Consider the following 20,085-nt stretch of genomic DNA (forward strand, 5'->3'; position numbering starts at 1 on the left):
GGCTACAAATGAAATCAAATTTTCACTTGTTGAATTGCGTATTATTTATGATTAGGTACAATTTAAACAGTCCATTAAAACATGAAATAAATTCTTTAATGAAAAAATTATTCAATAGAAAATGTAGATTTGATTCATTCAAACAATTCTAATTGACGGTCACTTTTTTCTGTACTGATTTATTCATATCGGCTTTATGTAAACGAATTTTTTCCTCATTGAAAGCTAATCGATTTGCTTTCTTTTCTGCCCGACGTTCGGCTCGTAATTCTTTAAGTTCTTTTTTACGCTGTCTCCTTTCATCGGTTGTTTCGTTTTTAAGTCGAACTGAGAGCTCAGATAAACGAGACATATTGCTCCTTGTGGATTTACCATCTAAATTGACCAATGTATTCATCCCAAGATTAGAACCAGTTTTAGTAGGCATTCCAGTTCTTTGATCGATACGGATATGACTGTTCTTGACAATTTTATTTCCATAACGGTCAATAGATTCATTCAATACTTTCGGATGATAATTAGTGTTGCTATATACGCTTAGAATTGATTCACAATCGAAACGATCCTTGTCGCCTTTTCTTCCGGTATCAACAATTACAACTTCTTCCTTTTCACTGTCACTTGAGGATTCAATTAATTCATCATCACCATGAGCCATGATTTGATTATCATTATTTTCTGATTTCAAATATTTTCTTCGAACATAATCGATTGCCTGTTCATTACGTTCATATTCAAGCCACGTTCCGGATTTGAATTGTTCATATTCTTCTACCAATTTGGCCATCAAATCACTGCGATTAGGATCGATATCGCCACTGATTTCTTCAGTATCTAATGCACCGATTTCCATCTGATCGGCATATTCTCGAATGAACATTTGTTCAAATTGCTCATCCAATGTTTGAAGTTTTTCGTTTCGAGGTAAAACTGATGATGACATTGAATATTCAGTGAAATGTGTAGAAGCTGACGTTTTTACGGTTTGTCCATCGTCATCTTCAGCAAGACCAAAGAATCGTTTAATATTCTTTTTATTCATCACTTTTGCATCAATATTGAATTGATCGGTAGCTTCGTCATCATCATCATCACTGCCATTAAATCCACAGACTGACAAATTATCTTCTGCATCTTCAACTTCATCTTGTTCGATTCGATAATCATCGATAGTGTCATTGATATCAACGATTCGTTCATTTTTATTTCCATTGTGAGGATGCATGGCTTGCATGACGAAGTCATCATCAATTTGATTGTTTGGATCGTCGAAATCAAAATCATCTTCCATGGCTTCGACTACATCTGGATCCCAATCCAATTGTGGGCCCACAGGTAAAGCAGCTTTTTTATTGAGATCATCTTTTTCCACTACAGTAGATTCAAATACCGATGAAGGCAGCATTAACAATGGCTTTTTATTTTCCCGATTCTTTTTGATCGTCTCGTAATCGATACCTTTTGGTAGGGCAATTTCAGTGACATCAGTCAGATGTTGAAGATAATTATAATCATCATCAAAATAAATGCCATATTTGATTTGTTCTTCACGGCGTTTTTGACGATCTTTTAGGGATTTTTGTGGATCACTGCCATTTGGTTCAGGTTCTTTCGAATCAATCGAAACCTCTTGTCCGGATTTCTTTTCCACAAGAACATATTGTGGTGCTGTTTCATCGACAAATAACGGATCATTCTGGCTACGACCAACTAATTGAAATGTTATCGAATTGTTTTTATCGATAAATTTTTTTACTTTTTTACGTCCCATAATATTGATTCAAAAAAAAATCCAGAAACATTCAACATAAACTCAGAATTTTCTAAACATGCTTACGCCACTATATCCACATCTGTATCTACTTACAGTGGATACAGTATCCCCCTTGATCGATTCGTATTCGTAAAACATGGAAATTTTATCGTTTATTAGCAAATTAAAGAATAGTGCAATGTAAATTTAAAAATTTTTTTTTATTAATTGATTGATTTAAAGATAGTTTATAATGGATGGATGTAATAACATGCTCTATGGCGAAAAATCTGGCATTCCTTGCTTATGTTGTGATTCGTACCAGGATTTAGCAATTGTCCTTTTCATTTCATCATCACCTTCATCGTACATCTTTTTCATTAGATTCATCAGTGATTTTTCCGGATCACCCGAATCAATGTCTTTCTTATCATCCATCAATTTGGGGCTAGTGCCTGTTGTTGATTGAAGCGAAGACCAATGTTCCGATTTGGCTTTGTACAATGTAATTACCAATTTGTTCGATTTGCTTATAATGACTTTGCTTTTTGCTTGATCCAATGGTTTAAATAGACGCCCCAATGTAAAACGGAATTTACCAAAAATACAGGTAAACTTGGTGTCAGACAAGAATTCTAAACGAATTTCGCCATTGTCGACTTTTTCTGTTTTGTCCAATTCAATATAGATTTTGATATGTTCGTTACTTTGATCCCACATGTAATTGGTAACCGCAATGACGCCCAATTGGTCACTTTGGCCAAAATTACTTGTCAACTTGGCCAGTTCTTTTTCATGATTCAGTTTAACCAATGACAAACGATTGATTTCATTCTGGATAAATTGTCGATTACAATCCAATTGAGCTTCACCTTTCAACCGGTCAAGTTCTTTGATCTGCTCTCCAAGCTAATAAAAATGATGATACATTAAATAGATGTTTTTATAAAAAATGTGACTTACATCTTGGACAAGTTTATTCAAGCTAGCCATTTTATATAGATCAAATGGATTTGACGACAATGGTTTGAAGAAGCAACTTTTTGACAAAATATTTTCATCACTCGCAATCAGCGTGGTTAAATTCCCATCATAGACAACGTAACCATCCACGTGCTTAAATGTTAAAAATTCGACAATTTTATTCTTTTGATTCGAAATGAATTGTTTTGGTGAATCGATCAAATTACCTACGCTTTGTAATGACTCTTTTCAAACATATCATCGGAGATTTATGGTTAGCCGAAATAATAATGATCACTTGATCATAAACGAATCGGCTAATCTCGTAAGCAAGTATGATATGAGCGTTAAGCCAATGGTTGCCTTACAAAGTTGGTCTTTCGAAGAACTTAATCGTCTCGTTGTTCCCGCAGTATTTGATGATAGCTGTTATCCTAATCGTATGGTCGCCGTACATAGTTGTAATACGTTAATCGAATGGATTATCCATAATGACGACAATGGCAAGCAATTATCGCAGATTTTCAAAAAGAATTTCTCATTAGAAATAATCGACATTCTGCTACCAAAGGGTAAACATTCAGATGTATTGATTGTATTTGCAAATGGTTCGATAACATCGCTGAAACAAGTCAAAACAGCTCACTTTTCTGAAGAAAATAGTCAAAATGTAATTGATGAAAAAGAAAAGATACTAGAGATCGAAATGTCCATTTTGAAACGTAGAACAGTGATTAATTATAGAACAATTGACAGCCATGGACAAAACATGTATGTTTATCGTCTAGAGATGAGAAAAGGTATGGTCGATTTGTTTGGTATTTATTGTGATAGACTAAACCTATTTTCATACATAGATCGTATTGAATTAAGTGAAAAATCACAAATCAAAGGTCACTACGATGCTTTTGGATTCGATGGATATCGACTTCTCGGCGCTACAAGACACGAAGAATGCATTAAAGTATACGAACTACTTACGGAGAGTAAAGTTCGTCAATTTGAACGACCATCATTCGAGACGCTATGCTCAATGGCCATCTGTCAGAGTGGAGCCTATGGTTTTATTGGCCGTAGATCAAATGGTCAATTCGTTGTCGAAGTTTACGAATCTACCTACTGTATTCGGATTGGTTCGCTCAATCTTGATCTTAGGGATGTGTTTTTCCAGAGGTTTCGCGCACTTGCTGATACATTGGTGGTGACTAGTACCAATAACATTCTCTTTCTGCCAATTTCAAACCAAAAACCTTTTCTTTCGCAATTACTGACTAAAGGTCTTTCCGAATCCAATATTGACTGTCCGACAAATGAAATCCGAATGGCCAATCACAGCCAATTTAAAGAACAATTGGGCATCCTGATTTCTTCCATAGATGAAGACGAGCATCAAACTATATCATTAGAACGACTAATTCAAATAAATAAAAATTTTGGTGTGATTGTCCGTCAACATCAAGGACTACCGGAGGAAATTATTGCACAAGTGCTCTTTTTCTGTACGCAGAAACATCTTGAATTATCGACAGCCACGACTGACCTTGATGACCAAAGATCACAACAAATTCGCCAATTGTTCCAGAAGCTAGTTAAATTACCATTCAATGAGACATTTATGATCTCTTGTCTCAAATCATGCCGAGTTTCTGCCTCACAATCGCTATTGGCCATAGAATGGATACTTGACCTATTACCAAGCGATAATTGTTATTTACTTTCATGGATATCGGTCTTGTTGGATGCAAATTACCATCAATTCATTGTTCGTCCGAATAGCCAAGTGTTACAAACATTGAAACATATTAGCCACCGAATAGACGATAACATCGATTTTTATCAACAGTTGAGCCCGATTGAATCGTTGATAGAATTAATCGGAAAACGAAATAGTTCCTTATGGAAAGCTATCCATTCCGATTCATCGGAAAATATTGGTGACTATTGTATCGAACTTTTGACAATACCCTGAATATGAATAAATTCAATATTATATATACGATTAATCATCATTTTATTTATTGACAAAATATAAAAATTCCCAAAGACAATCATCGTTTTCCACCAACACGTGGAGCCTTGGCCATGACGGGTTTGGTTGCTTTTTGCGCTTGTTTTGCCTTTTGGCCAGATTTCTGGCCAGCTTGGCTTGATTTTTTCTGTCCTTTGGTTGATCGTTGTTTTTCCTTAGCAGCACGTACAGCCTGTTCACGTTGGGCTTTTCGGACTTCGGGTTTCATATTACGTTTAGCCAGAATATCATTCAACGATGCACCCACAATGGCCCGTTGGTATTTAGTTGTTTTACGGCGTCGTTTTTTGGCCAATTCAACTTCCGAACCTTTCTTGTGTTTACGACGGTAAAGGACAGTCCAGGTAGTTTTACGTGGATTTCTTCGCATCAAATGAGATGATTCACATTTGGAATTCATGAATTGGAATACTTTTCCATCGATTTTAACCAGGCGTTTACCGTGGCCGGGGTATATTTTATACCCACTAAACGAACAAAGTTCAATCTTCATTTTGATCACCTTAAAAATATAGCACAAAAAAATTATAATTAACTATCAAAATTAACAATTTATTTCATATTCTTACCAACAATAATACAAGCTGACACAAACAATCACACAGTGTGTTGGGAAAAGGAAATTAACAAACGTTGCTCACGTGTGAGTCACGTTTGCTATGAATGGCGCGCAATTTATTCGAAATTAATCAAAGAAAAATTAGAAAAAAACGGATTTTTGAAAATTTGAAAAAATAATTGCTTTGTTCTTTATTTCCATTCTTAATTTAATGAGTAAATAATTTTTTCGTTTTAATTTTATATATAAAAGAATCTATTGATTTGATTTCTTGTAATTTTATTTGCATGAAAATGATTAAAATCAACCGACAAATTAAATTAAATTTTTGATCATAAGGCGATGATTGGGAACACGTTACGTGGATAATTTTAATAATATTATATAATAATATATGTACAAATGAACAAAATGTCAATTAGCCGGAACAGAAAAATTGCAATTCTCTGCATCAACGATCGATCGCTCTTGAACCGTGGATAATCGAGTCGCTCTCGAATGTTCAGTGTCGACGAATATTTGCTTACTGCGATTTTTGCTTTTTGATCGTGTAGGCGGTGGGGGTGGCAATCGACTCATGTCCTCGTTGTTGTTAAGCGATAATGTCGATGGTGACGATTGTATAGATGAATCGCCTTCATTTGATACAATCGATGCCACCGACGATCTTGAATCCATGTTTGACTTTTTTCTTGTACGGATAATGTCAGGGTTGATATAAATAGGTATATTATGTTCTGAATCTTCATTCGGAGTCATGGTAGAATAGCCATAGTCAGATTCCGCTTCCATTCTTCGTCTGATTAATGAATATAGATTACAAACTAAGAATGAACATGAAAAACGATCTAACAAACCTGTAGTTGGAGTTGTATTGATATGGAGATGCGATCCGTGCATAGTTGGCGTTGACAACTGCTTGAGCCAAAGATTCAATGTTTGAACCATTTTCCTGACTATCATCAAACATGTCGTTATGATTGTTCGGCTGCAACATCTGGTGATCATTGTGATTGGAAGAGTTAAGATATCGATTGGTCGCCAGATTTCGATTGGATTGAAAATGGAAACAGTACACAGAAAAGGTAAGGATGATAAAACAGATAATCAATGTGGCTGTCAATGGTCCAATTGGTGCAGTGCTCTGTGTCTGCTGCATCGGCTTGTCATTATGTCGATAAAAGTGAAGATAAGGCTGTTGCTGGCTTAGATAAGGATTTTCTGATCCGAATATTCCTCCAAAGCAAACCATCTGATTGCTACAGAATGGATTGGCTAATTTTGTCATTCCATTATCCATGATACACCATTCACAGCCAAGAATTCCTTTGCATTCGCTATAGCAATTAAAAATACAGTGTTTATCAGAATAGCTAGTGTGTATGATCGGCTTACCTTTCCAATAGTTTATTATGACAATCATTATGAATACAGCTGTTGTATGAACCAAGATGAAGCTTGGATCCATATGGTTCGCGTAACTGTTGTTCATAAGGAGGTGATACAGCCGCTGTTGTACAGATTGGATGTCGTCCATCATCAGATTCTATAAATTGTCCATTACATACATTCATGACCAATGGACATTCGCATGGACATTCACAATCGGTTTGTTCAATCCGATGGCAATTGAGACAGAGACGATCAGTTAATGAACATGGACAGAATGTAGTCGTCACATTATCACAGCTATGATCGACCATACCGAATAAAGAATTGGTTGTCGTGAGCGAAATGATCATGTATTTGGCACAGGAAATCTGCTCATTACGGTAGACACTGGTGACAATACCATTGAGACTCGTGTTAAACCGATAGAATCGTTGCATGGTACGATCAGTGTAACTGTTGCAAATTATTTTTCGTATAAAACGATCCTCTTGGCTCAACAAACTATTCATCATATGGGGTTCCTTGTGCGTTAAATGTTGTCTTTCAATCATGGCCAATGTTGGCATATTGGACAACGACGAATGTACGATGATATAACCAAATTGATCAACAAGGAAACATGAAGCTTTATCACGCCGACAGATGGATACCATCGCATCGAGTATACGATGAAAGTATCCAAGCGTTAAATCGATACCAATAACAGCCCATACCTCGTCATTTTCCGAATACTTGCTTTGGTTGGTAGTTTTGTAGATTGCCTGACTGATTGTCACAATGTATCCACTGCCTCCTACGTCCATATATGGCGGCAATAGATGAATCTTTTCTGGTTCAGCAATCGCTCGAATGTACCATGGACGATTTTTTGGTCGATAAGAAAGATCCATAAGTGAACCCGGAAATACGGTAAACAAACCACTTACAACAGCAATGTATTTACGGACTACATATTTGGAACATTCTGTTATTTCTTGATTTCTCCGTTGCCAATGATCAATCAGTTCATTCACTAGAATTAAATCTGGCCGTACATTTGGTTTAAAACCAGGATTGACAATTAAGTCGCTACGATCGGTTAAATATGACCATTGACGTTGTATTGTATGTGATGAATCTAAATTCATTTCGATTTGGTAACTATCAATGAATGCATTTGGGGACAGATGAACAGTGGCTTTGTCCATAGTTGCCAACTGATTGAAATGTTTGCATAGTGTGACATGACCTTTTAATTGCCAATCATAATCTAAACGATGACTGACTAGTTGCCATTCTGCTTGGCCATGTGGTTCAATCGAACTTTGTTTATTATTATGGGTTGTCGATGAAACGATAACTATGATATAATGGGTGGCTTGTATTCGACGCCAATGATACACCAGAGATTTATATGGATTCAGTAGACATCCTCTCCATTCATAAGACCAATCATTGACTGTTTTGTTCCACATATATTTAGTCGAATCGATTTGATATTCACCACTGTGTGTGGTGAAAATCATCTGTTTCAGAAGAGCATCATTCAATTCAAGCTCAACCAGATGAGCATTTATAAAGGAATTTTCCAATGAATCACTTGCTTGATTCGTATACAGGCCGTATTTACTCATCACTTGTCTTGGTTTACAAGTTTCCTGGAAGTATTTGGCAAATACTGGATGGTAGATGAGTTTACCCGTAAAGCCATCCATTAAGAATGCGTATGAATTCTGGTGGCCATCATAATGAATAACGTCGGCAGCCCAATCAAGCAAAGATATGTCAATGCCTATCACACCAATCAAGCCATCTTGGGGGTGGTGGTAGGCCTTACTCAACGATACATAGGTATCTGTTCATATTTATTAATGAATTTATTATTAGCCAGAAATTTGGAACAAGCAATAAAAAACGAACCTTTTGATATAAGATCCTGATGAGGAAGTGAGACGTACAAAGAATTCGTTTGGTTCAAATGTTGGTCGTTTTTAAATACTGTGTAAATGGTTTCGAGTACTGTGCTTAGTTGATCGGTACTGTTAATGGCAACCATAATTCCAGGTCTGATCATCACTTGAGCTGGTGATTGAACATTGAATTTTCGGAAATTCATTGCAGCAACTTCCCTTAAGAATATTGTTTCCAACATGATAGGGATCCGTTCATCAATTAAGGCATAAGTATTGATGATGAATTGGTAATTTGCATTAGCTAATTGATCGGCTATCAATTGCATAACTGGTCGGGCATCAGCCAATGATGCTAGTAGACCACGGCTGATGTAAGCAATGAGTACTGGTGGTTCCATTTCTATTTGTTCTGTATTTGAAAAGATATAGGCAACGTGATTCAATGCAATGGCGCGTAATAAACTTACCTTTAAATGATAAATAGTTGGCCTCAACTATTTCGAAGGCTTTCTTTAGTCCGAGGTAGTGATTGGTCGAATTGAATGAACGTTGTAGTCTATCAATGTATTTTCCATAGATATGTTTACTTTCGTAGTCGGCATTAGCCATGGCCAGATTGGATCCACAAGTATCACCACTAACATCATGGGCACTTGATGATAGATCCACCAGACTGATCTTGTCACGATGGGACAATGAATTTAGAATATGTTTGACAATCGATTTAGCTACTCTCAATTGATGATCAGTCAATGCCGATCCTCGATCTAGAACTATGATGACCATTTTTGGTCGAGGTAATGCAGCAGCCATCAAATTACTCTGATGTCTTTGAGCGAAAAATTGCCTTTGGTCGTCGTAGGCTTTATAGTGATGATGATGATTTAACCAATGTTGATGTAGTATTTTTTTCCCCTTACTATTGGGATATCGCTTCAGGTTGCCATTGGTGGTTGCATTAAATTCATTTGTAAAAAATTTGGCTTTCATATTCAATCGGTTGAGAAAGCAATAATTGTTTGGAGGATAATAAGCTGGATATTCGATGTGAACACCGTTGAAAGACATGTAATACTGCCATTTGATATGCACATTGGCCACAAGGTTTCGGCGAAATTGTTCGGTCAAAGCGGGATGGAATTCTTTGTAGTGGTTCCAGTAGTCCATATCACAGGAAAATGATTTGCTAACCCAACTGTAGAAGCGTTTATCATAGTCATAATTGTAATTTCTGATCTGTTGTTCTTCTAATTTGATTTCTTGGAGCTCTTTGGCATCGTAATAGCCACTACCATTGTTTTCATGGTATTCGGGCCATCTATCTTCGTATGGATTGCAACAATCGAACGTATTGGTTGTAGTTGTATTTGAATGTTGCCCATACGTTTCTTGTAGGAGTTCACCAACCATTTCGATGGCTGAATGGATATCCTGTACTTGTTGGCTCATCTATAAATACTTTGATATTAAATGCGTTCTAACTTGGGTAGTAGAACTTACCTTGTCGACCATGTTGTCGATAATATCTGCTGTTAAATCAACCGTTTGCTGGTCATGGTTACGATTGACTTTGTTCAATAATCGCTTCATGAAAGTGGCTCCCAATTCTTTGTTTACGATGGATTGCAGTAATTGTGATGTCAACTTGGAATAGGCACCAAATTTGTTCAATTCATCAAGAAAATGATCGGTCATTTGGTCAATAGATACATTCTCAATTACTAACGATGGGTAAAGATTCTTACGGTTGATTTCTGATGTCACATTACTAGTCGATGATCGAATCTTGTCCACATTGACAAAGAACAGCCTGGTCATTTTGGTGTCATTTTTGATCATTCGTCCATGATCAGGATGATCATGATAATTGATAGAGTTGACGATTCCTAGCCATAGCATCAGTAAAACAATAACGTGGGCCATGGCCATTCTTTGCTTTTGATGTATCATAATTGATATTTTTTTCTATGTCATTGTGTATCTTGAAATAAGAACAATAATCAAAACAACAATTGTGATAAATAAAAGAGAACCAGTGCCATAATGAATAGGATGACGGAATCTAGTGCGCTCACAAGACCAACAACGAAGGGTAATATTGTGGCCAAGCTAGAGTCATTGCTTGTTTTTTTCATTAATCTTTTTGCCGTAGCTACGATTGGCCAATCCCACCACTTAAAAAAAAAATCTTGTCTGCAAGAAATTTCCCTGAGAATATTCCCTAGAATCTTTTACTAGCTTTGATCATGTGATTTTTTTTTAATATTAATTCTCAAATTCTGTTTCTGATTATTCAATTAAAAAATGCTATAAATGGATGTTTTTTTTCGTTTGGAATTTTAAATATGCCTTTAAACATGTATAATCTTTCGTAAACAAAATCACATGGAATGCAATCACACACAAGTTGTATCAGCTATTAGTTGTTTGTTTTTTTTATGTGTGTGCTTTTAAAAACGCCTATGTTTCATTGTGAATAATAACAATTTACAAATCTATCTATATGGAGCTGTACAAGAATCTGGTTTTACTTCGAAAACTTCCGCTCACGATTGAATGTACCTATTCATATGGTCTGTATTGTCATTGTGGATGTCTTAGATTTATGACCTTTTATTACTTTTTATTTTCCATTCATTAGATGACTATCTGTTGATAGGCACTAAGGAAGGACACCTTCTCATGTACAAAATTGATCTGAAACTTCAAAGTCCCACAGGTAATTCATATTTATTCTGTTATTGTTCAATCTAATGTTCTAAATGTTGATAGAATATGAATTCAAATTGCATTTATTGCGTTCGGCAAAACAATTTAGCCGAAAACCAATTGTCCAGATTGAAGCTATACTAGAATACCGCGTTCTCGTATCTTTGTCCGATCAACTCATAAGCATACATAATTTGGATAAGATTTCCTTTCCATTTCTGTCTTCATTGGCCAAAAGCAAAGGAGCAAGCTACTTTTCATTGGATATCAGCAAACAACAGACACTGTCTGGCCAGATTCAATCGACCATACGACTTTGCGTGGCCGTCAAACATAGTTTACTTTTTTTCTATTGGAAGAACAATGAATTCTATGAGCTTAGACCTGCCATTAAATTGCCTGATATGGCTCGGGTTGTAATCTGGGTTTCCAATCGATTATTTGTCGGTCTTCGTAACCAGTATATTCAAGTGGACATTGACACCGGTACGGTGACCAAAATGTTTCCAGTTACATCCGAACCCTTGATTGTACCGTTAATTGCCGAACGCAATCTGGCCATTTGCCGAGAAGACAAGACTTACATATTCGATTATGAAGCTCGACCATTACTTGATTGTGCCATAACATGGACCGATCAGCCATTATCCATGACTGATGATCTGCTCTTCCTGGTCGCTATCGAAACCAACTCATTGGTCGAAGTTTTGACTAATACATTACGTGATGTGATAAAAGATCCATTTTTGCAGAAGAATGACCTCTCTTCGCAGCTAACAAGACCGCTAAAAGCTATTAGCAAATGGTGCAATAGACCCGGTCAATTAGTTCTCCATTCTGACAATGATATTGTCATGATGAAAATTGTACCCAACGAACAACAGATTCGAATTCTACAGAATGCCAGACATTTCGAATTGGCCATCAAGGTAAATTCTAGCACGTTTTTTCATTGAATGATTTTGTTTATTTTTTTTTTAAATAGATGATTGAATATTACAATATGGCTAACAACAATAGCTTGAACGAATTCGACAACTCTGGTCTGATGGCTGGCGATGAATATGATCAATTAAAGCTGAAAATTCGAAAATTACATGCTATTGATTTGTTCTCAAGGTTCAAATTTAGCGAAGCTATATCTCTATTTCAGACATTGAAGACTGATCCTTCATTTGTCATTGCTTTATATCCTGGTATATTACCTGATCGATATCGAAGTCAATTACTAACGAACGAACCAATCGTTCATACTCCACCACTTGAAGGTGCTATTTTGGAACGAGGTCTATTGACATTGATTGAATATCTAGTCGAAATACGGCAACGAACGCAAAAACAAATTAGTCAACAACAGGAACAGAAGCAATCATCATCGGCAACCAACGATCTTCGAAAACTTTATGAACTTCTTAGTATAATCGATACAAGTCTATTGAAATGTTATCTGCAAACCAATGAATCGTTGGCTGCATCATTGCTACGAATCGATAATCATTGTCATCTCGAAGAAAGTGAAATGGCTCTCAAAAAGCGAGGCAAAACCGCCGAATTGATCATTTTGTACAAAACGAAAGGCCTACACAAGAACGCTTTAAACATGCTACAGCATCAAGCGCGCGATGGTGCTGCAAAGAATCCAGCCCAAGCTCGTAAGCAACTTATACAGTATCTACAAGAACTGGGTAGCGATCATATGGATCTAATATTTGAATACTCTGAATGGATACTTCGACAATATCCAGAAGAAGGTATGCATATATTTATTGATGATGTCTATGTCTACTCACAATCGGCGGCCTGGCCGAAAGATGACATTGTTCAATACCTGGAATCGATCAATCCAGATCTAGCACTCACCTTTCTAGATCACTACATAGAAAATCTCAAATGGAACGAAACCTCCACCAAAATGATCGACACGCTCATCAACAAGTATCGGGATTCTATACGGCCATTGATTGCTCTATATCGGGCCGAACTTCAACAACAAGGCCACAATGATAACCTTATGGAGATTCTCAATACTACTTACGATGACGAAAAAGACGCAGAATATCATTATTTGAGGCCTGAACCTGCCGGTCAAGAACCTGGTAAACTGGGCCAACTAAGGCGTAAATTAATGCACGTACTTGAAATATGCGATTATTACACAATGGAAACGCTGTCTGCTTATCTATTGCATGATGGTCTTTTTGAGGAACGTGCCATTGTACTTGGAAAGATGGGTAATCACCGGGAAGCAGTAATGATCTATGTGCATATACTTAACGATCTGGAAATGGCTGAACAATATTGCTGGAAACAGTTCCATCGTGCAGCCCATTGCAAAGGAGCAGACCGTCGAGTTTTTTACTATCTGTTCGAACAATGTCTTCGTAAACCGATGCGAAATGAGTTGTCTAAATACTTGAATGATAATACCGCTATAAACACATTCAACATGCCTTTATTGCTTCCAAGTTCAATTCATGCTTTCCTAAAAGATCCACGTAATCAATCCATTCTAGATAATCTCGATCTTAACGTACGGATTGCAATAGCCATATTAGCCCAACATTCCACACGAATTAATCTGATTGATGCTATCGAATCGCTTGATGATCGATTACCGTTACAAGCACTTTATTTAATTCTACCACCAGCTATACATCATCTTTCTAGTAACCATAATCATAGTCGTATGCTGAGACGATTGCTCAAATCACAAAGACTCAAAGTACATCAACGACGAATTCAAGTGGAACAAGCTAGCCGTGTCATCATAACCGGAACGGAAATATGCCAGGCTTGTATGAAACGTATCGGTAAAAGGTAAACTATTGGAATCGATTTTATACTATATACTTTTATTAATTTCAATTATTTTTCACTCTAGTGTCTTTGTACGTTATACAAACAATGATCTGGTTCATCTTGGATGTCGCGATGGATATGAATTAATGACCCATTCTAATCATTAATGCTGAAAATCTTGTTAATTGTTGTAGGCATTTTTGGCTGTAAATATCATCTATCTCATCTATTCATCGTCGCCTTTATGTATTTGATTTGAGTGATATATAATTTTTAAAATTTTATATTTGTAACTATATTTATATTTTTATATTTATTATTATTTTTAATAATTAATCATTCTCGTTATGTTTAATGTTTGATTTTGTTTCATTAAGCTACTTGGTACTTCCTACTGCTTCACTTTATTCAAATCGGGGTTATATTGTGTAATTGAATGCATGCATAGCATTACAACGGAAGAAACCAATGTGTTTTTCGTTGCCAAGTTTCAAAGTCCCAGTTAGTCAGAGTGTAAGTTTGTAATTGCTTTAATTGCCCCCAATGACACCAAATAGGCAATAAGATTGACACAGCTGTGTGTTTGTATATATATGAGTATATATCGATACGAGAAAGGCCAGATTGTTGTTTGGACAAACACGTGCACACGTGTCCAGATAAAACTTTCCCATGAGAAATGAACAAGAACTGTTCACTGTGAGAGATTGGCGCCAGTTACCATCAATGCTACTAGCATGAAAGCCAACTCATTTGATAGAAGTGGCATTGTTAACGAACACTGGACCAGTAAATGACGGAGACCAACATATATAAATTGATCGATCTAAAACATTTACTCATTTACTTATTTTCTTGCTCGCTGTTTTGATCTTGTCGTTGTGTTTACCTCTAAAGATGATTATGGAAACCTCGCGAACAACAATGGCTCCAGCCTCGGTCAATCAAACCAACGAAATATCTCGTATGTTAAACAAACTACGGACACTGGTTCCGGGAATTTCACCTGAACAAAAAATGTCTAAATTAGAAATAATGCAGCACGTTATCGACTATATCAACGATCTCGAAACTGTTCTCGATCAGCAATCGAATGGACCTGATGGTCAGGAAGATGCAAACAAAGCAAAGGGAACTTTACATCAACTGCGGCAATTGGTCAATTAAAATGGCTACCTCTTTCAATTTTCTTCATCCATATTCTGCCATCATATAATTAGCGTCCGTATCTTGAGTTGTACGTACGATTGGCTTTCCTAGTCATCGATGACCATCGCAATTGGCCATTAGCGAACAACCTGAAACGGCCATTTCTTTAGTCTGTTGCAATTTTCCCTCATCCTTCCTTGGCAATCATTGGAAACATTTATCTCTGTCCTGTTTGTGTGTTTTTTTTTACATTATTGTCTCATTGTAAATAACCGATTTATCTTCTCTTGTAATTGTATCATAATCAATACGATTTTTCGTCAATGAATAAAACGTTCAAATTTAATTTCAATGATTTTTTGTCCATATGAAATATCCATTGTTGAATTGATTGATATCAGCTTCCATATTCCTTTTGATCCATTTTTAATTTAAACACCGATGATCGTTAGTGACAAATGATGATGATGATTATGATAATGCTAAACATTTAAAGGCAGGCGTCATTTGATTCAAAAAAAAATAAACAGCATATATTGTAATATATATTCTATAGAAAACGATAGTTATTGATACTCACGAATTATTACAACTTAACTCGACATTTGTCTTTCTTATAGTTACGATATGAATGACCAGATGTGCAACTTTTCAAATGATGCATGTCATGTGTGTGTGTGTGTGTGTGTGTGTATGCATTTGCTACGGATGAAGAATTTCTGGTAAAGTCCATATCACATGTATCTGTGTAACATATGTTTGACGATTAAATGATAGAATCTCGGGTCTGCCATGTGAATTGTTGCCAAATAAAATGTTGAATGGATGATTTGCCAGATGACTGAAGCTGATGATGTTTCTCAGGATTCGATGATCAAACCAATGTGAACAAATTGAATAAATATGAACAAATGTGTAATGGCAGGTGCGCTTAGCATCGTTCCATTAGCGTATTGGCCATTATATTGTCTCATAGTGACGGTTGCAGCTTAAAGAATCACATCCAACCTAGATGACAAACTCCCCAAAAATGTGTGTGTGTGTGTGTGTGTGTGTGTGTTTGTGTGTTATAGGGTGCACCTGTGATGTAGACACCTGTTCACCAATTTGTGTGCGTGCCATTCAAATAGTAATTAAAGAAAGTTGTACACATTGCTCGCTTGGGTAGGCTGACTCAGATTCTCTGACCAGGTTCGATAAGACCAAAAATGTCAGGTGCGCTTTAAATTAGCAGCTTAAAGACGGCCGATCATCAAGATGTATTGGCCAATGACCCAATCAGTTTATACCAATAGTTCGACTAATCGACAGGTGTCAATTAAATCACAACTCATTGATTATAGGCCATAATAACCGGATGTCCTACGGACCAGGTGTGCAGCCAAATGGAGAATCCAGGTGCTAGGCGTTTGGAATTGAACGATGAATCCTAATGAATCCTAATAGGCCATGTCAACCATGCAGATGCCAAAAACATTGATAACTATTTGCCTGAAAATGTCTAGATCTATGTTTGTGTGTTATGCAGGTGTCATTGATGATAAAAGTGTGTATGTATGTTTGATCAATGGCGCCCAATAGGATAATCGGCAAACATAAGTAATGTGCACATATTAAGACAGCTGCTGACGGTTAGTGGTTCTGGCGGCCATTTCCATCAGAAACTTTTGATTCTTTTCCAAATGGAATGGACAGCCGCCTACGCTACGATTCTGCACCCAATGCAATCATTGAATAGTCTCTCTGGTGAAGCTGATGATGGCTAATGGCCAACATCTGTTGTTAGATCTTATAAACAAGTGAATGTTCCTATTTGTCAAGTGCAGCATGTGGCCCATATGTGCAGTGTTTGGTTTATTTTTTGATACTATAGTGTTCTCGAATATCAATGCACAGATGCCTAATCTAAACAAAAACACGTGTTGAGCCAAATCAAAAAACTAATTGTGTCATTCACAGCCAATGAATGACCCATTGCGGCATTTGAATCTATTTGTATTCAGTTTAAACAAACACGTGTAAATTCTAAAAAAAAACCAAACGGAGACAATCCTTTGGCCAGATGGCAACATCAGACAATGTCAACAACATTAGTGCATTAGTCATCGATAAACACACAATAAAATCCTCCTCGGGCTATTGATGATATATTCAGATCAATGGCTACTAATTGGCGACACGATGTCTGTATTGCACCTGTGTGTGGTGTGTCGTTTATGCTTCAAAATGCCGCATGCTGTGTTTGTCAGGGTAGATCTATTGCTTTGCAATGGACACTTGTTTGTTTGATTTGAATGGTCTACTATAATGGTATGCCCATTCAACACATAAAAAACGAAAATCATCTTTGGCCGTTGTTCATTGACGAAAACGGCGAATTGCATGAATGGCCGATTGGCCATCCACCGTCTTTTCTCATCAATCGCGATCTACGTTTAAATCATTCAGATATTTCGATGATGGCTTATAATAATAATATATTAACCCGTTTTATGGCGATTATATTGATACAAATCGGCTTGCACTAATGATTTGTGACAATAAATCCATGTGTCGGCGTTAAATTATGTCGTTAAATTATACGGCTAAACATGGATTACATCGACATGCACAATCGATTACATGGTCGACATATGTTCGATCGATGTGTGTGATGACAAGATAACCACGCATTTGATCGCCACTATATCAGCAATGGATGGGTTAAAGCTTTGGATATATATGTTTTGTTTAATAAAACGAACCAAATTTGGTTATCATCATCACCAGCACTGTGTTGGCGGCAAACTACTCGACTACCTTACTATTCTATCGATGCTAAGATGAGAGTGTATGGCCATTGACACCTGTGAGATAACTGGCCCCATCACATCATCATGTCTCATCACCTGTCCATATAATCGAATCATTTGCAACAACAATGTTCGATCCATTCGGATTGATTGATCTGTTCCTCATGACTAGCTCTCATATAAGGCAAGATTGAATCATTCATTCCATCTGTTTTTACTTTGATCAAATCATGTGAATGGCCATTTGTAGCACTATATAGGGCGGAAGTGTCACCTACACTAAGTATTTTTATTTTCGTTGGTTGTGTTCATCAATTGCTATAGAACCCAGCTATGTGATGAAAAAAAAAAAAAAAATATTCGAAGGCCATATTTGGCCCTAGCGATCAAAGTTTGTAGTCGATTCGCACTTGTTATTTTACTGGCCGATGACCATATCTCTGTCGATTGAATGAAAAGTTGGAAAACGCCAACGCCTATGATGATCGTATATCTCATCTTTTTTCAAGTTAGTTTGCCAAATACACCTACCCTATTTATTCATTCAGTCTATATTTCCTGGACCAGTGTGGGTGTTGTTGGCAATCACATAACCAGCGTGTAGGAGCATAAGCAAACCCAATTCTACTGATATTCGCTTTGATGAGGATGTGTGGTTGGCTTTGTTATCGTAGGTAGGCCAAGTATGCCTCCAAGCTTCCATACATCTACACACACACACTCAATGGCTAACAACCTGTGGGCAGATAGAGTGTGTCTGACTCAATTAATTTGTCGGCCATATGAACAAAAGCACGATCCACATGGACTATTCTCAATGATCCTAGATCCATCTGGAATCCTGGTTCATCTAGTGACCAGCATAACGACTAAACATCTAGTAATCAGCATCTGAATTCCGGTTGTAATGACCAACAACCGGCATCACAATCGAACAGATGGCCAAAACATTCTTTCATGTTTGTGTCGGTGGCGCCCACCATCGAATGGATTAGTGTCAATTTAGTTTTAAACTATATTTGAATGAGAATGGTTAGATTTTCTCATCATCACTAAACATGGCCGATGTCTTAACGGAAACGGTGGCGATTAACTATAGAAATATACTGTTTGATGGTATTTGTTTTCATAAACACAAAATGTACTACGACGGTCATAGGCGCCAGTCTGTCTATCTCACACCTGCATACAAAATCTGTTCGTCTTTGTGTGTGTGTGTGTGTGAAAGAATGTTATCGTGGTCATAAAACTAATAGTTGAATGGTTCGGTCGGCTTCGATTGTCGATTGAAAGGGCAATCGTTCAAATGGTTAATCTGGTCATTGATGATGAACACTTGTTGTTGGACCAGTATCAGTCCATCGGTCAATATTGACCAATACACTTCTAACTTTTATTTGTGTTTCTGTTCTGAAAGATCCGGCTCCTGGTCTCTCACCATTGTGATTTCTAGTCCCTACAAGGTCTTGTTATTATTGTTTGAAAGGTCAAACCCCAAATGATGATCACTTATGGTGAGGGTAGACCATAGTCGACCTTTGCTTTGGGCTTGGCTTTTACTCAACAACTATAGTCACGAAACACACACATTAACGCGATTCTATTGATTGTAATGACAACATTCCAAACGCGATACACAAACACCAATCATTACAATGACTCAATAACTATCATAATTGGTTTACTTGTTGTTTATTTCGAACTAGGCCGATCAAAGCCTGGTTTGCCTATTAATTAATTATACCTGGCGCCCAAGTTATGATTTATATAAAAGTTCTCAATTAAAGATGTTTTTGCCTTTAAGCTAAACACCTGTGTGTGTGTGTGTGAGAAATTTCTTTTCCTGACAAAACATAATTTGATTCATATCGACTATAGATGAAATATATAATACTCATCACTTGAAATTGAACGTGTTTTTTAACATAAATATAATCTTTCAAATTCTTCTAATAACGCTTTTCTTGTTTGATAACATTATAAATTCATTTTCAGAGATTGAACCTAGACCAAAGTTGAAAAATGATTATTGCAGAATTGAGCCGCCA

At 36.7% G+C, this 20,085-nt stretch overlaps 6 protein-coding genes and 1 long non-coding RNA gene across 8 annotated transcripts; 2 read left to right on the top strand and 5 right to left on the bottom strand.

Moving 5' to 3' along the window:
* Positions 1–74: 74 nt before the first annotated feature.
* Positions 75–1,872, bottom strand: LTV1 (LTV1 ribosome biogenesis factor). Its single transcript, XM_047055734.2, has one exon. It carries the CDS (start codon positions 1,769–1,771, stop codon positions 149–151), a length of 1,623 nt encoding a protein of 540 aa, XP_046911690.2. The 5' UTR covers positions 1,772–1,872; the 3' UTR covers positions 75–148.
* Positions 1,873–1,955: 83 nt separating this feature from the next.
* LOC124492755 (calcyclin-binding protein) lies at positions 1,956–2,865 on the bottom strand. The gene is made up of 2 exons (XM_047055737.2): positions 2,717–2,865; positions 1,956–2,662 (listed from the first exon to the last, which is right to left on the bottom strand). The coding sequence occupies exons 1-2, from the start codon at positions 2,744–2,746 to the stop codon at positions 2,030–2,032; spliced, it is 663 nt and encodes a 220-aa protein (XP_046911693.1). The 5' UTR covers positions 2,747–2,865; the 3' UTR covers positions 1,956–2,029.
* On the top strand, positions 2,847–4,715 carry LOC124492751 (uncharacterized). The gene is made up of 2 exons (XM_047055733.2): positions 2,847–3,516; positions 3,574–4,715. The coding sequence occupies exons 1-2, from the start codon at positions 2,913–2,915 to the stop codon at positions 4,683–4,685; spliced, it is 1,716 nt and encodes a 571-aa protein (XP_046911689.2). The 5' UTR covers positions 2,847–2,912; the 3' UTR covers positions 4,686–4,715.
* Positions 4,704–5,454, bottom strand: RpL24 (ribosomal protein L24). Its single transcript, XM_047055738.2, has 2 exons — positions 5,315–5,454; positions 4,704–5,247 (listed from the first exon to the last, which is right to left on the bottom strand). The coding sequence occupies exon 2, from the start codon at positions 5,236–5,238 to the stop codon at positions 4,765–4,767; it is 474 nt and encodes a 157-aa protein (XP_046911694.2). The 5' UTR covers positions 5,239–5,247; positions 5,315–5,454; the 3' UTR covers positions 4,704–4,764.
* Positions 5,455–5,566: 112 nt separating this feature from the next.
* LOC124493162 (VWFA and cache domain-containing protein 1) lies at positions 5,567–10,675 on the bottom strand. Of its 2 annotated transcripts, XM_075735263.1 has the most exons (7): positions 10,628–10,672; positions 10,089–10,569; positions 9,056–10,037; positions 8,596–8,997; positions 6,700–8,530; positions 6,162–6,641; positions 5,567–6,103 (listed from the first exon to the last, which is right to left on the bottom strand). In XM_075735263.1, exons 2-7 carry the CDS (start codon positions 10,536–10,538, stop codon positions 5,719–5,721), a joined length of 4,530 nt encoding a protein of 1,509 aa, XP_075591378.1. In that variant the 5' UTR covers positions 10,539–10,569; positions 10,628–10,672; the 3' UTR covers positions 5,567–5,718. The 2 variants fall into 2 exon arrangements, with proteins under 2 accessions (XP_075591378.1, XP_046912196.2); XM_047056240.2 differs by having other exon boundaries at positions 8,596–8,988; positions 10,089–10,675.
* Positions 10,676–10,834: 159 nt separating this feature from the next.
* Positions 10,835–14,442, top strand: Vps39 (vacuolar protein sorting 39). Its single transcript, XM_047056241.2, has 5 exons — positions 10,835–11,161; positions 11,230–11,307; positions 11,361–12,226; positions 12,283–14,114; positions 14,179–14,442. Exons 1-5 carry the CDS (start codon positions 11,092–11,094, stop codon positions 14,261–14,263), a joined length of 2,931 nt encoding a protein of 976 aa, XP_046912197.1. The 5' UTR covers positions 10,835–11,091; the 3' UTR covers positions 14,264–14,442.
* Positions 14,443–14,982: 540 nt separating this feature from the next.
* Positions 14,983–16,264, bottom strand: LOC142598177 (uncharacterized). The gene is made up of 2 exons (XR_012832487.1): positions 15,826–16,264; positions 14,983–15,727 (listed from the first exon to the last, which is right to left on the bottom strand). It is a non-coding gene; the product is annotated as an uncharacterized LOC142598177 (long non-coding RNA).
* Between the last annotated feature and the right edge of the window lie 3,821 nt (positions 16,265–20,085).

The sequence above is a fragment of the Dermatophagoides farinae genome, chromosome 1 (assembly GCF_024713945.1).
Source record: "Dermatophagoides farinae isolate YC_2012a chromosome 1, ASM2471394v1, whole genome shotgun sequence".
In the NCBI taxonomy this organism is placed as follows: domain Eukaryota; kingdom Metazoa; phylum Arthropoda; class Arachnida; order Sarcoptiformes; family Pyroglyphidae; genus Dermatophagoides; species Dermatophagoides farinae.